Genomic DNA, 17,333 nt, shown 5'->3' with positions numbered 1-17,333 from the left:
AGATCAGTAGAGATATATATCATCATTGGAAGTCAAAGCTGACTATACACTAATTTGCTAAAAAGCCTGGTTAATGTTACTATAATGCCGAAACACTAATTTCACATAGTAGCATAGTTTAATGTTAGTATATATTAAATAAAACAAGCTGGTGGTATTGTTATAGTACACATGAAAGTCCATCCCTACCAGGATACAGGAAGTGGTTGTTCTCAGTTTGAGCGGAAATAACAAATATTTTTCACAAGTAAAATAACAGCTTTAAACTATTTTACTCGTATATGAAACATTATGTTAGAAGATCAACATTTGTAATCATGATCGCTTTTCTAGCAATTTTCCTCCTGTTAGAACCGGGATTTAATTGCTTCACAACAAATACAGAACAGAAAAGGTAATGTAATCAATTACATTTTATTATTAATATTATTTAAACATTGTTTTCGCTTATTTGAAAGAGTATAAACATCAACGATGGTATCTAAATATAACTAACACTTCAAGTGGTCTAAGTGATAGCTACCTGTTCAAAACAATGTCAATCAGGACAGTTCAATGAGGTTTTCGGATTTTGAGGATTAAAGTACGAAACAATAGGTTTGTCGCTCGTCGTGTTATCGTAATCATTCTAAAGTAAGTTTTTTTTTCTGAATTGGGTTGATTTCGTGATAATCAAATAGTATTTGATTCATATACCTGTAGATAAATGCATTGTTAAAACTATTGTTTCGGTGTAAATAAGATATTTTTGTCCGTATTTTATATATCTATGTATGACGAAAGAAGAGTAGCCTGTTTCTTTAATTAAACATAATTGGCTGAATGATATCAATGGTATTTTCATCTGATTTGGTTTTGGCTATTTTGATATAGATTTTGTCTCTAACCAGGACACTATTTAAAACCGCGTTAGACGAATATAATCCTCTATGTGACTTAGTCGTCAATAAATCTCGCTATAAACTATAGAAAAAGCAGTTCTGGCTTAATTTCTCGAGACCAGAGTATCATTATTATTTTTTTTATATTGGTATATTCTAGCAATGAAATAAAAACTGTTGATGCGGAGGAACTCCAGTGTCCGATCGGATATTGGCGGGGCGAAGAGGAAACGCAATGCAGAGGTAAGTATGTTGGTGGTATCCTCAATTTGACGACCAATAATTATTTCTAGATCAAAAGAGTAATAACAAAGAATAATAACATAATAACAAAACCAGCATTAAAAGTCACAGGCGATAAAAACGAGGGCAAACTATGAAGCAAAAATAAAGATTTCAATGGAAACTCGAACTCGTAAGAATCTAGATTGCATGGACGAAAATATGATATGTTCCTATACGTTCATGATGGCAACCATTTTTCCCGATCACTATCTCTGACATTGGATAAAAGTCTGTGTATATCGAACAGGAAAAGGGGGAAAATGTGTTAATAACCTGTTTTCTTTAAAATATTATACACAATCTACTGCCTTATGGTACAGAAGAATATCACCCTAAATTACTTCTGCTTTGTTAGTTTGAAACCCAACCACACTCATAAAATAATATCTTTGATTTTTAGTTAATTTTTTTAACAATAATGTAAGGAAATATTTTGAAAAAAAATGACAAAGTGTTAGTATATTGCTCGTTTAACTGTTAAGTCTGACATCTACATCTACATACTGATATCAATGTAAAATATACTTTTGGCAAGTCCAGTTATGATCATACATGTGCATGTGAACTGCTCGCTTATCGGTTTTGTTATCTAGCTTGCCCTGAGTGGACATACGGGTCTGGGTGTACACATAAATGTAACTGCATACGTGGAAATTCCCGTTATTGTGACCATGCGACCGGAAGTTGTCGATGTAAATATCGATGGAGCGGAAGTACATGCTCAAAGAAACGTAAAACTCATCTTGGAAAACGTAAGCTCCTATACTATATTACATCGCTATTGTTTCCTTCTAGATAAGAATAAATTATTTTTATTTTTACAAACTAATGATTATTTTAATAGCGTCTATCATATACAATACAATTACTAGCAAAAATTAATTGAGATATGGTTATGACATTTTCAGGAGCTGTACCTGCTGCACATCTCACCGGAAGTGGTAAAGTTATTTGACACACATACACTCTGAATAATTGATTACACTTGTATTTAATTATTTTTAGTATACAATTGATTAACTGAATTCTACATTATTTTTATTGATACCATGTACGTTTCTCTGTGTTGTTTATTCCAAGCCATTGCACATATGGAATGTAGTAGTTTTAAATATGGCATTACCCATACTAATTATTCAACAAAAATGGAACCAAAAAGGTGTTGACATCTTTGATAAAACATTTTTGTGTATTGACACACAGAAAGTTAGATAAATATCATTGCGAGTTGAATCATGAAACAATGATTTTAGAATATTTAGAGAGTATTTGATTCTCTTCGAAATGTTATGTTTTAGTAAGAAAAGTCAAGAAGTTTATTTCTCTCATTTCATGTGTCATTGAAATAGCCAGGGTAATATGAAGAGACTGCCTGCTGTTTTAGAAACCACATTTATTGTTCTTATCATGTTTCCTCATTATATATTTATAAACATTGTACATTAACAAATGACATTGTTTCTTGCCTTTTCAACATGGTATGGGGTAGGGTATATTTTTAATAAATAAGTGAAACCGTTTGCTTATTACTTTAATATATATTATTAGATTCCTTTTAATTTGGTATTTGGCCGTGTTTGGAGCAAGTTATAGTGACGTTTAATTTTGATTTACAGCCCCGGAGTCAATAATTGGAGGCGGCGGTATAGGTATGATCATATGAGATATAAAATTGTGTATAATCAAGTCTTTATTTATTACGTTACTTTTGATATGCATATTTTTTCAACTGAATGAGTTAAGAAAAAATGTCATCATTCGATCTGTATTTAAGAAATTTTGATTATTCAATCATTTAAGTTCGGTGTTTGGTAAGCTCTGGATGTTGCCTAAATCCCGCATGTAATATGAAATATGGATAAATATAGACATAGGACAAACTGTATTTACGTATTTGATGTTCCTGTTGTTAAAACATCAACATTTACCGAAAACTCACTGACATATGGAGAAAAAATTCACACATGAGTGTATCAATGCTACAAATTTGAACATTAAGTTGCAAAAATATATTTAAACATAGTGAATTTGTTCTAAATCAAATTTTTTAAATCCATATTTGAAAAAAAAACTAAATTGTGCTTGCGAAATTTGATTATTCTGTTTCTTTTTTGCTTTGTTTGCATCATCGATTGTGGAATAGTGACGGGAGGCCCTATTGACATTTGTGACGTATGTAACTCAAGGAACACCGCGTTCTGTGACTTGAGTAGTCTCCCCTTTTGTAAATGCAAAGATGGATACCAGGACGAAACGTGTGGATCTAGTAAGTTGGATTAATTGTTTTCTTTCAATTAATTTTGTCGACCGAAGTGATAAAATACAACCAAATATGTCGGAAATCAGGCAATGTTGCAGTCAACTAGCATTTGTGCCATCAGATACGAGCGCGTTGAATGTTTCATCCAACCGCTACAATATTTGTTTCAGGTTGCAGCGACTGGAAGTACGGATCCGGCTGCGGAAGTGATTGTACATGTGTACAAGCTAACTCAGCATCTTGTAACAATGTAAACGGGGCCTGTACATGTAGTGCAGGTTACATTGGGACAAACTGTGAAAATGGTAATTATAAAAGAATTATCTAACTATTTATCGGTATCTAATTTGATCACGGCCTAAATGTAACTAGTTGTGCATTTCCAGTTCCTTACTGTGCCGGTATTTGATATATTTGCGTAAATATGTTTTTCTGTATCTAACTATGTATATATGTGCCTATCTGTGGCTAAATGTGTCTTTCTTTGCCAAACTGTGGTTTATTGTGGCTATGTAAAGGGTGTAATTACCTATATATGTATACGCGTGTTTTATTACATTTTTACCAATGAAATATCAAAAATATTTATTTTTTAAAAGTGAAATTTTTGCTGATTTGACCAATGAAATTAATGATTAGAAAATACCAAAATAATTGACCAATCAGAAAGCCCGACATATATGTCAGCACCTGGATAAGGGGAACTACTATAAACGTACTATTTATGTAAACTTTCGCTGTAGACCTAGTTAGTATACGGGGTAGGTTTTTCGTTGATAACAAATGTAATAAACAGAATATCTAACAGTGTCTTCAGTAATACCAAATTTATTTCACTCGTGTGCCTAATATTTTAGCTGCGCACTCGTGAAAAATATCAAAATATTAGCCCCCTCGTGAAATATATTTGGTATTACTAAAGACAATGTTAGAAATCCTCTATATATTGTGACTATGTGTGACTATAAATGTCTGATCTTGTCTAATTGTATATCATTGTTACTTTCTGTGACTATAAGTGTCTGTTTGTGTCTTACTGGGTTATATTGTGACTAAATTGTATGTGTCACTACAAGTGTCTGTATGTGTTTAATTATGACTATGCGTGACCGCTAGTAAAACAACAGATTTCACTATAATTAGACTCAACCTATGTAACAAACAACAATTATTAAAAAGGTGTTGACATATCGAGTGTCGTTATAATTTTACCATGAAACAGCTAAGGGATCGGGTTTTTTTTTCTAAACTCTACCTCACTAGGAGATATTACATCTATCTATTGAGTCTTACATCCAGTTTTGTCACATGCAAACCCTCAACAAAGCACTTGTTTTGACGGTGTCAAGGAACGGTATGCCGAAATGTTCAGGTAAAATTTCGCCTTAATACACGAGTGACGATACGCGAAGAAATATAAGAGGATGTGTATTGCCCAGTCCTTAATACAGAAATATATACATATGTTTGTACACATAATGAATGGCAAAGTAACTTATTTTCATAATTAACCAAAAACATTTTATTAGTTCATGTTTCACTTAACAATAAATGTTTCAATATTCATTTTAGCATGTAGCGCCTGGAAGTATGGTGATGGTTGTAGCAGTGACTGTACATGCGTACAGGCTAACACCGCTAGCTGTATTAATGAAAACGGGCAATGTTTGTGTGACCCTGGATACTCCGGAATTATTTGTGACACCGGTAGGTTTACAAGAGATTCATAATGTTAATGCTATTTGTTTTCATATTTTTGATTTAAGCGACCCTTTTGTCAATTCTGATGTGTACGTATGTATAATACAGAATTTATATGAGTACATTTCCAGAGCGCTTTTCACTGGTTAAGTCTGTCAAACATAGATTATGAGGGTATGAGGGGATTCTTTTACCTGCCACATAATTAAAAAAATATATTTATCATTTTAAATATTTAATTTGTCTCTATTGAATTCTTAATTGTTCCAACGCTTATGCTGAACATGTTTCTGATTAAAGACAACAGAGAATGCTAATAAGTGAAAGTAACAGATTCAAAAATCGATAAAAAGAGGTCAAAACCATATTTAAAAAACCGAGTTGCATTAAGACCTGTGGCAAGAAAAGTCAATGAGAATAAAACCATGTGTTTAGAGTAATAAGTGGCTTCAGCTTATCGTCGACACTCGTCATAAATAAGTTTTATGCAAAATAAGGGTGATGTCACGTCCTCAAAAAGAGAACTATGGCGTTTTTAATAGAACCTCGACATATCAGCAAGCAATAAAAACGTATGTCTGCATACACACAAGACAAAAGAGTATGTCAAAAGGCGATCACGTTGTCGTCTATAAACCTTTCCTACGATCATGATCAACCCGCATCCCCCAAATCCTGCATTGTTAACTTCTCGGTGAGAAGTCGTCATCTATCGTAGAAATCATAGTGATTTTTCTTTGATAGTCGAATCAAGTAGAACATGTATCCACATAAGTAGAGGAAGAAGGGATATTATTATCTATAAGTGAATATCGAGGTAAGTAACATAGAGTAATCCGTTTGTTGTTTGTATTAGCGTGCAGTGCCTGGAACATGTATCCTCATAGGTAGAGGAAGAAGGGATGGTATTATATATACGTTAAGATTTACGTAACATAGAGTAATCCGTTTTTTGTTTGTATTAGCGTACAGTGCCAGGAACATGTAACCACATAGGTAATGGAAGAAGGGAAGGTATTATGTATACGTTAAGATTTACGTAACATAGAGTAACCCGTTTTTTGTTTGTATAAGCGTGCAGTGCCTGGAACATGTATCCACATAGGTAGATGAAGAAGGGATGGCATTATATATACGTTAAGATTTACGTAACATGGAGTAACCCGTTTTTTGTTTGTATTAGCGTGCAGTGCCTGGAAATATGGGTCTGGTTGCGTCAGTGACTGCACATGTGTACAAGCCAACACCGTGACCTGCAACAGCGTTAATGGAGACTGCACATGTCATCTTGGTTACTCCGGAAATAATTGTGAATCATGTAAGTATACCATGCTAACATAACAGGTACAGTGCCATGTTAATCGTCTTACTAATGCAGCGCATTATCTTGGGTTTATCATCTTTAATGATGTCCCCATGGATATTATTGTTCCGTCTCTTACGTAATTTGAATTTGTATTCTTATAATTGATATTATCATTCCGCCGTTTTGAGCTGGTTTTCGGAAACTGCAAGGATGCCATCTAACTTTTGCTACAAACTCAGTATGATACATTATTTGTTATTTATTCACTTTTGATTTATTATATTTATTCATTTTTTATTTAATTTTTTTTCTTTTCTTAAGCATTTGACATTTTTTTCATTTTAATAATAAAAATACAACAGGGTGGGAAAATTAATTGCGAAAAATCGTTCGTTTTAAACCAAACAAATGGAGTAGGATTTAAACTAGTATAAAGGCAATTTTTTCATTTGCAACCGACATCATAGCAGATTGGTCACTGGCCTGGAAATTTTTATAGGTCTGATTTGACCCTACAGACACTGTTGTGATATCGTCTACTTTATTTGTGACTGCGGGTTGTCACACAATATAGAGCAACCTATGTAACAGTGTATAGTCATCGTTTGGATAAGCTTTTCGAATACAAAATAGTTAATATTATGTTGATGTCAGCTTGCAGCGCATGGAAATACGGTGTCAATTGTGCGAGTGATTGCATGTGTCTACAGGCCAACACAGTAGCCTGTAATAGCGCAGACGGAACCTGCACATGCAATCCGGGCTACTCGGGGACGAACTGTGACACAGGTAGGTGACTTCATCGACGGTCGCTTTCTGAAAAGGGGTTTACTGTACATGATTCGAAAGCTGATTAAAGTAGGCATATATCAAAAGATTCAACAGCTATTATAGCATACCCTTTATATATTATGATATTTACCCTTGGATGCTGCATGTCACACTCCCTTCCTCTGTTATCAAACCAGAACCTAGTTGATAACAGCTACGCCCAATACACTTAATGAATAGTTAATAGCATTAAAGTTTATGGTTTGTTTCAAAATTTCCACGAGAAAAATGTTTGACTTGGTGTTAAACTTTTCGTAGAATTTTAATAATACAAACTAATGATTTTGTTTACAGTAGACAAAAATGTATATACATCTACGTTTATACCTTAATCCATCAAGCAAGCTAATCTAAATATAACCAGATTTAAATTTAAAATCTAAAAGCGAAAACAGTACAACACAACGACAGTTTTACATGTAGCTGAATGGTGGACTTATAATTAAAAATATGAGTTCGGTTTGTCTAGAATTAAACGTTAATTTTGCAGCCTGTAGCAGCTGGAAATATGGATCTGGCTGCGTCAGTGATTGCACGTGTGTCCAGGCCAACACGGCGACCTGTAGTAGTACTAATGGAGAGTGTACATGTCACTCTGGTTATTTTGGGACAAACTGTGAATCGTGTAAGTATAAACACTTATATTACTGATACCCTGGGCTATTTTTATTTGAGAATCATTTTAGAAATATGTGTAATATTTCGAAATATTCAAATTGAGATGAAAACAGGTTCCAAAACAACTGATGGTTGTTCAACAACCGAGTTATTAGTTTTCCAAATATTGAAAAGACACGAGTTAAAAGTTTCATTTCCTAATACGAGAGTCAGATACACTTGGTAAACAACCGTCCAACGTTTGGGATCATGTTTGCCCAATGTAGCAACTATTACTGTTAACCGCATCACAGTCAGTTTTGGTTAATACAACATGATCAATGCGATATATATCTCAATCGCGTATTCATACGACTCGATAAGTCCGAATAGAGGCTAGTCCGTCAGAACTGTTGGAGGTCAAATGATTTTAAAACTGTAAGGTACTGTGGTGTGTAAATCAAAACAAGGTTACGGAGTATGTCATTTGGCATTTCAGTTGTAAAACGGTCCTAAGTTATGAAGAAACTATGCATCGGAACTAAATCGAGACGATGGGACAGATACATTTTCATAAAAACTACGAACCAAGATTTTAAAATCAAAATGAATTAGGATTTGTATTTCTTTCAGCGTGTGTTCCTTGGAAATTTGGGAACGATTGTGGAAATGATTGCACATGTGTCCAAGCCAACAGCGAAACATGTAACGACGTGAGCGGTGCCTGCACGTGTAAGCCGGGTTACATCGGTACTAACTGTGAAACTGGTAAGAGAACGTAATGCAGCAAGTGATTAAAAAGTATAAAACATCTATAACTACAGAAATGTCATTCTTACACTTATCTACAACAGTTGGAATTGACAGACACAATTGTAACACAAAATGTGATTTTTTTTCTGGTACTTGAGAGACGTATCATTTTTCCGGGTAACAGGATGTCAATGATTTTGTGTCATATTTTCAGCTTGCTCTGGTTATACGTATGGAGCAGGATGTACTGAAAACTGTTCATGTATCCCAAACAACACTCTCACGTGCAGTCATGTGAACGGGAGTTGCGCGTGCAATACAGGCTACACTGGACTTATCTGTAACGAAAGTAAGATGCTTTAAGAGCAGACTAATTTATGATGATGCTAATTTAAATCTTTTGAATGTCTTTCTTCCTCAAACTTAATTGTCTTTAGTATATAGCCCTTGCGACCTCACTCATGTAGGGACATTTCGTACACAGATACTCTTGACATTCCTAAACCCTGTACAGATTGAGTTATGTTTGACTGTTCATTCGTGCAATGAATTCACCATGATCATGCATGTTTTGTTTGAGGCAAAGTCATTTGATATATTCTATGCTATTAATAGCATCGCAACCTCACGTAGTACTGTTTCGAAGGGTCACACAATACCTTATACTTTATTTTTGCATTTTTTCGTACAGCTTGTCCTCTGTGGACGTACGGAGCTGGGTGCTTTTCAACCTGCACATGTGACAAAAGCAATACAGCCACCTGTAGTTCTAACGGCACGTGCGTGTGTAAACCAGGTTACAGCGGAATAAGCTGCATTGAAGGTAAAATGTAAACTATCAAAATTACATATTAATATCAGCATATGAATTTGATAGACAGTCTGTATATCGATTTACGTAGAATGCGTTTTGATGTGTTAAACAAGGAAAACAAAACAATGGTCACGTTAGCCTAGCTCAATTTTAGTAGTTTTGAATGAACAGAGTATAATCAACAATATTATTTCTAAAGCGTAAGATAGTATTAGATATTTGAGGAGATGTCAATGTCAAATTTTGAAAGCGACATAATTCCTATAAAAGACCAACCCCAGATTATCCGCATGTGCTACTTCATCATGTTTAGTGCACACTTTTACTACATTCAAATCAATACATATCGCATCAAATCTATTGATATATTTGCATAACACTGCAATTGATATACTATATCAAAAACATCTCTTTTTTCAAATCGTATTGATTAAAGAATCATTTTCCGGATGTTTCGAAAAAAAATGGGGACAACGTTTTTTTTTTTTTTTTTTTTTAAATTAATGTCAGGTTTGTATAAAACTACTTTTAGAAACTACTTTTAGTTAATTATTAATTATTAACTAATTGTCGCTGTAGTTCTAGTTAGCATACGGGGTAGGTTTTTCGTTGATAAAGAATGTAATAAACAGAATATCGTGTAGCTAATATTTTGATATTTTTCACTCGTGCTGCGCACTCGTGAAAAATATCAAAATACTAGCTCCACTCGTGAAATATATTGTGTATTACTGAAGACACTGTTAGATATCCTCTATGTATTGTGGGATATGGTTACATTTGATCCATGGGGTTATGTCATGAGCATGTTCTTCTATGCTGAAATTTTCATTTTCGACATATTTACATCATTGCCTTCATTTTTTATAAACATTTTACTCGATTTAAATGCAATATTTCTTTAATAACTACGAGAATAAAATTCTGCTAGAATCTCTTTTGAGTATAAAACTGTTTTCTACTTCGATATCATATGGGCATATATCTAAATGATTTATTTTACCTAGCGTGTCCTTCCGGTTTTTACGGAGATGGATGTTCATCTGTTTGTGACTGTCATTTAAATAATACAATAGCATGTGACCATGTGACCGGATATTGCACATGCGCAGTCGGATATGATCAACCAGACTGCACACAAGGTGATATTTGCTATTCCAATTCCCTCATTTCACGAGTACACTCAAGTATTTTTTTTCAATGTCCTTTGATGTGAAGATACCTTTTAAATTTTTCATTAAATAATATTAAACATGTAAAAACGCTTTAATTCAGAAAAACAAATATTTCAACATATTAATAAAAACATGCTATTTATCATATCATATGTAGATTATTTGAAACGAAGTGATCTAAATATATTTTGTTATGATATCTCCATTTACTTCATTAAGCTTAAAAACTTTTGAACCTTTAAAAGATGAAATTTAATGATACCTTAGACCCTCTAAATTAAATATTTGATTGATTTAGTCTGCAGCCTTTTGAAGTTCGGTGATAAGTGCTCACAATCATGTTCCTGTCCCTCCAATGCATACCCAGTGTGTAATCACGTGACAGGGGCGTGCACGTGTAGTCCGGGATATGTCGGTGACACCTGTGATAGTGGTGAGTTATATACACAAACGGATAATCGATAACAAAAACAAAAAACAACAACTTACAACCGATTAAAAAAACGAAGGGAACACAAGATCGAAACATTGACAAGAATGCTTCTTTATAAGGTAATTCCTTCATTTGAATAAAGTATATAATGCTGAAACTGAATGGGAAATGTGTATTATTCCCAAGATGTAAATTTTTCAATCTTTAAATTAATACGGCAGTTTTACTTCCAATCGAAACTAAAGTGTTTTATGTATCATAATCGTAAAAACTCTCAGTTTGACCCGAAGTATCACTAATTACCGTCCGTATTTGTGTACGAAATATCATTTTCCCGTCCATTTCGGCGTTGCTTTCTTTACTTGTAGGCACAAAATCTCATATAATCTTCATTTTGGCATACATTTTAAAAACCTACTGCACAAAAGTAATTCAGGCGCAACATTAACGATATTTTCATCAGTTTTAATTACTAACAGCAAAAGCTGATAAGATGCTAAAAAGGCTTATTACCACCATAAAGGTTATGTGGTAAAATGTTAGCTTGCTTTTATTTTTGACAGTTTGTGCGGACAATACATTTGGAATAGCATGTATTGGGATTTGTGATTGTGATGCTCAACACACAAACCTATGTGACAAGGTTTCGGGTGCCTGTGCATGCAACAGTGGCTGGGAGGGCACTAGGTGTGATACAGGTAAGGTGACAAAAGCATGTGTGGGCAACATTGTGTGGTGAGACACCTACCAGATGTCATAAAGATAATGTTACACGTGACTATGTATGTAACAGTAGCTGGCGAGGTATGATACAGGTTTTGTGATAGGTGACTCTATATTTTCAAAACGGCACCAGGGATGCTACATTGTATTTGAAGGATATTTTGAATAAGCTTTAGGTAAGGTACCATGTGTCATACGGGAAAGAACATGTGGAAGTTCAAGTAGAGATGTTTTGCTCTTCAGTTTATTCTGTAATTAAACCTAGAAATTATTATATATTTTAAGTCATACTCTGACATTGCAAGCATCGAATGCCCGTATTTCTTCTATATCAACAAATATAATACATGCATATAAATTTTGATTGAAGTCATTTCCCATTGCCTTGTCAACACAGTACAAATGTGCCAAAGCATGCATGGCCTTCATAACATAAGTACAAATATTCCTAGAATCACATAAACTCATAAAACAATAGTTTTGCTTGCCTTTCTGTCCCTAGCTGCTGCATTTGCCTTGGTTAGCAGTCCGGCCCTGGTTGGTATTCTAGGATTCCTGGCTGCATTTGTCCTAGTGGTAATCATAGCTGTCGTTCTGTGGTGCGCGTGCAGGTAGGCCAGTTTTATAGCATACGCTCTGCAGTTTTGTTTTGTAATAGGAAGAAATCATTGCGAACAACAAGAGTTAGCTTAGAGCTTGAAACCTAACAATGATTCTCATTCTCATATTCTGGCATACTAAGTATTTATTTATTTATGTAATTGAATTTGTATATCATTTGTTAAAGCTATTGCAAAATCGTATTCACCTTTGTTCAAACAAAGTCTTGTTTGTATTTATTATAGATGTTCCTGCCATGAGGTGAAATCTCGGTCTCGACGAAAGAAAGATTTCATTGAGCTTTCTGAGGTACCCGAAGCACCTGCGCCTCCTATAGGTAGTAACATAATCTCTTAAACGTCAATTAAAACAATCATATTCGACGTAAGATGGCGATTTAGCTATGCTTCATCTGCTTATCTTGAAACTTTTATCTTTTTCTTTCTTTTTGTTTTTTATTGATACTGTTTTGTTCAAACACTGTCTGTATATGTTACAATGCATTTGTAATTATTTTACAAAAAATATATATATGTTTATAACAATATAGTGAAAACATGTTTTAAAATTGAGTTTGAACCCTTTTGAAAAACAATTCTGCAATTTTATTATTTATGAAATAGTACATGTCATAATCATGAATCTACGGTTTTGATTCATTGTTTAGCTGGAGGGGTTGCCGCGAAAGCTACAGGATATCAAAAGACACCTACAGCAAAGGGCTTACCGAATGATAAAGACGGGGTATATTATGGCCGAGATACTTTGAACAACTCGTCCACACCGGCGGGGAATGGTTCACAGGTGGCACCACCTGTTCCCACAAGTGGGGACGAGTATTACTACACAGACGGTATTTCTGCTGCAGCGGCTGGTAACGCCGGTAAAGATCTCAAACCAAAAGGGGATGTTTCAGCGACCACTTATCAAAATTACAGTTCCAATTCCGCTACTTCGAGTCCAAGAATAAATCCGAAAATTGCAAAAACACCGCTACCACTTCCCCCAGTACAGCAGACTAAAGCACAGCCAGTGTATGGAAACGCTGGTATACAAGAAGAATACGAGAGTTTGGGAGGAAGAGGCGTCTCGGAAACTTACGCTGATTTGGATTAGTATATTATCCTTGCACCTCTGACGTGATTCAAAATGCTTATGATGCAGTCATTCACATGCAATTAAAATTTGCCACATCAATGATATTCATATCATCAGAATATTTTCTTTGCTAAACGAACTGCTACGTATGTTACTTTTTTATGTACATAATAAAACATACAACAATGTAGGAAAATATTCAAATATATTATTGTCTACACAGTGTCCTTGCTGTATTAGATGATTGGATGATTTGTTCCCAGTATGTGAATGGAGAAATAAGAATTAATGATGTGCTACACTGTTTGCTGCAAAAGCAACGTAGGAGTTACGTAAATATTTGCACTATGATAAAATTCAAATATTACTTATAAATACATGTATAAGTGGTGGTGAAAGAAACTTGTTCGTGTAGTGAATATGTCAAATTAGGGATCATACTAAATGAGAATCAATTCATTATGACATTTCTATAATTGGCTATTGTAGTGTCATTTTTGTTTAATTTGTATAATGTAATAAATACGGCCTTGTGAATAGAAACATGTACATGACGATGATACTGCAAACAGAGTTATTTGCAAGGGGTCATTTTCGCGATTTCAATACATAAACAGTTCACGTGGGGTTTTATTTGCGATCGAGGTATTTGTGTTTCGTTTGCACGTGTTCTATAACTATGCACACAAATACGTTTGAGGGAATTTGTTTAAAATTCACGTATAAGCTTGATGCATTTACCAGTCTAGAATAATTCATCATTAATTATATATTAAACGGAGTAGTAACTTGAATTTGGGGTTCTTCAGAAATAATATCTTAATATTGTCTATACTATCTTATATTATCTGGTGATCGAATAATGAAGTTCGTCTCAATACTTTTCTCCGTTGATTTTCTTTCCTCCTTTTATACACAGTATGTAGTAGAATCAGTACTAAAATGTTGCGTATCATATATACTAGTAAAACATATGCATGAACATATGGTGGTTAATACGACTTCAATGTCTTTAGTTACACCATTGGTATACCAATAGTAACATATGATTAGGTTTCCGATATTTAGTAATATTATAATACTAATTTTGATTTCTGCACAGCGCTGCTATTTGCGGCCTTCAAGAGTTGTCAATCATTGAGATCATATCACATATTATTGTACCCAATATATATTGAGAAATAAATGAAATTAATATTTTCTACAAATAACACTTTGTTCTATTTGTAGGTATGTAAAGGTAAGTCAGGAACTTTGACAATGATAATTTATGTTTATTTGAAATGGATTTTGGTTTCGTGTTTCTTCATACAAAATGTAATGAATTGCTTGGCAATCGAGCATCCATGTTTTCTTTATTGCTATTTCACCCGTACTGCCACTAAATTAAAATATATCGAACAGATAAAATAGTTGAAATACGTTTTCAAGGTGAAAGACTTTAAGCAAGCACAGAATGCCTCTAAAACGAAATTGTATTTCGAATTCTAAATAGATACCTCGAGGCAAAATATGCACAAATACAGCTTTTAATGGCAGCCCTTTGCACAAGTAAAGACAAAAATAAGATCATATGGTCTTGGAGGACTAACGTCTATTTCTTCAATGACGAAGGTAGCCATGGAAATTTAGGTCATCGCCAAGCGAGCCAGATCATCAAAATAATACAAAAATTGGTTGCAAAGTCACAAAGATAAAGACTTTTTCACAAGCAGACCTGAGTACGATCTGAACACGGTCTCATGATCTTTGTCAATACATATCGCTCCAAAACAAATATTTGGTGTAATTTTTACGTCTTCAAATGGCACTTGTTCTCAAAACTGTTTTATTACAATTAGTCCATTGATACCGATTATAAGTTTCAACATTTCACAGAAGCAGAGATTGTTACCTAGGGCTATCACGTATTGTTTATCGAGTTGTTAGCTGTCCCTAGGGGATACATTATAAATCAAATAATGGTAAGATAATGGTGTTTAATGGTGTGTTGTGTCCTTGGTGTTTTTATATACCTCTGACCACTTAATAAAAGTCACAAAGCCATGTGACTATATACATGTGTTTTATATTCATCTTATTTTGGTATTATAAAAAAATATCTATCTTGAAATTAATCTGATTTAAAAATAGATACAAACACAACAAAATCGCAATTGCACACATATATTTGTTAGAATTATGTTTCAGTACACATGCTTGTTGGCCTGTATCAGGATGCAGGACGTAGGCGTTCTAACAATATCAACGGAAATTACACATGCATTGAGATTATGTACGCTTTGTATACTCTGTATGAATGTTATATGGTCGTTCCAGGGATATGTATTTTAAATGATAACATAATTAATGTTATTTGGATACTATTTGTACTGGCTTTCAATTTCTCTTCAGCACATAAACAGGATGTGAGGTAATGCATACACCGTGCCAGGTCTCTGTGAGCTGTAATAAGAAGTTTTAGTATATCGTTATTTCCTGGATCATTTCTGACTTTATGGTATATATATGTGTGTAAGGTTAATCAGATAATGCCTTTGTTTAATTCATCCCTTCATACTTTGAAAATTATCTGACCAGTGTAGGTTTTAAAGAATATTTGCTTTTAATAATAATTTCTATAAACAATGTATATACTAGTTTGATGTTTGTAATATTATAACTTGCTATGCTTTTTTATAATCCTGATTAAAATTATCAAAGATAGAAAATTAAATTTGTTTCGAACATAATTTGTGAATGTTTCCCCCTCTCAACACTCTACTATTTGGTTGAAGCAAAGAGTAGCTCGTCACGTACATATATATACATGCGTGTATATAGTCAGTGATTGTTTTATGAAATGCACAACTGCATACATGAAAAACGCCTAACAACCATGGGCTGGCATATTCTTGAATATTTCGAATGTTTTGAAAATCAATTAGGACTTATACATAATAATTCCAACACCTCTTCGGGGTCATTGAATATGATATTAATATAACCAAAGTAGTTTTTTTTTAAATGTTATAAATAAAACACGATCACCAACGGTTAAACAAAACTACCGAGGGTAAGAGCAATATATTCAACAACCACGATATTGTTTTACCTGTTTTTTTACCACATTAGGGAAATATTTTGATGATACATTGACATCCTAACGCGTGTTCTTTTCATAGTTGGAGTGCAAATATATGACCTAAAGTGAAATACGTTAATAATATACAAAACTGATGGTTTCAGAAATGTGTGGAAATATGACAATTTGTTATAAAGTCATAACAAAATTATAATAACAGATTTATACCCTATGATTCAACCGAAAGGAATTAATAATTACCACCACGTGTGGTGTAAACTGTATCTATTTGTACAAATATAATGATGATTTCATTCCTTTGTCTAGTTTCGTGACACCAATCTATTGTCAGTTTTGTATATTAATAATCGGCATTTCACCACAGGTTACACATGGGGGTCACTTCGTCCTCTGAATGTTGGAATAGAAACCAGTTCACACTCTGGACCGTTTTGACCGCCATATTTTATTATTACGATAAAGTATTCACCCGTGTAGTAATTGTTTACCTTTTTGATCGTTCTAGCAGTGATATATTTCCTGTAAGTTCGATGGAATTCAACTGTCCTTCCGGATATCGACAGCAAGGAAAGGAAATGCTTTGTGAAGGTAAATACATATAAACCACTGGGTAATGTAAACTTGAATAAACGTCATTTATACGTATCGTAAACAAACAGAAACAACGTATCACTCTCAAAATTTGACCTCGAATATTTGAAAACAGTGATTTTGATATTGTAAACTATAACTGAATTGCAATTTAATGATTCAACAATTGTTTGATTGTGATACAAAAAAATAATAATGTT

The 17,333-nt window shown here is 33.7% G+C and overlaps 1 protein-coding gene across 1 annotated transcript; it reads left to right on the top strand.

The window, feature by feature from the left end:
• The first annotated feature begins 2,055 nt into the window (after nucleotides 1–2,055).
• LOC117336713 (multiple epidermal growth factor-like domains protein 10) lies at nucleotides 2,056–14,700 on the top strand. Its single transcript, XM_033897325.1, has 12 exons — nucleotides 2,056–2,107; nucleotides 3,597–3,731; nucleotides 4,999–5,133; nucleotides 8,495–8,629; nucleotides 8,829–8,963; nucleotides 9,306–9,437; nucleotides 10,436–10,570; nucleotides 10,902–11,036; nucleotides 11,600–11,734; nucleotides 12,262–12,370; nucleotides 12,605–12,696; nucleotides 13,027–14,700. The coding sequence occupies exons 1-12, from the start codon at nucleotides 2,056–2,058 to the stop codon at nucleotides 13,473–13,475; spliced, it is 1,779 nt and encodes a 592-aa protein (XP_033753216.1). The 3' UTR covers nucleotides 13,476–14,700.
• Nucleotides 14,701–17,333: the final 2,633 nt, after the last annotated feature.

The sequence above is a fragment of the Pecten maximus genome, chromosome 10 (assembly GCF_902652985.1).
Source record: "Pecten maximus chromosome 10, xPecMax1.1, whole genome shotgun sequence".
Classification (NCBI taxonomy): domain Eukaryota; kingdom Metazoa; phylum Mollusca; class Bivalvia; order Pectinida; family Pectinidae; genus Pecten; species Pecten maximus.
This window is presented reverse-complemented; position numbering and strand designations above follow the sequence as displayed.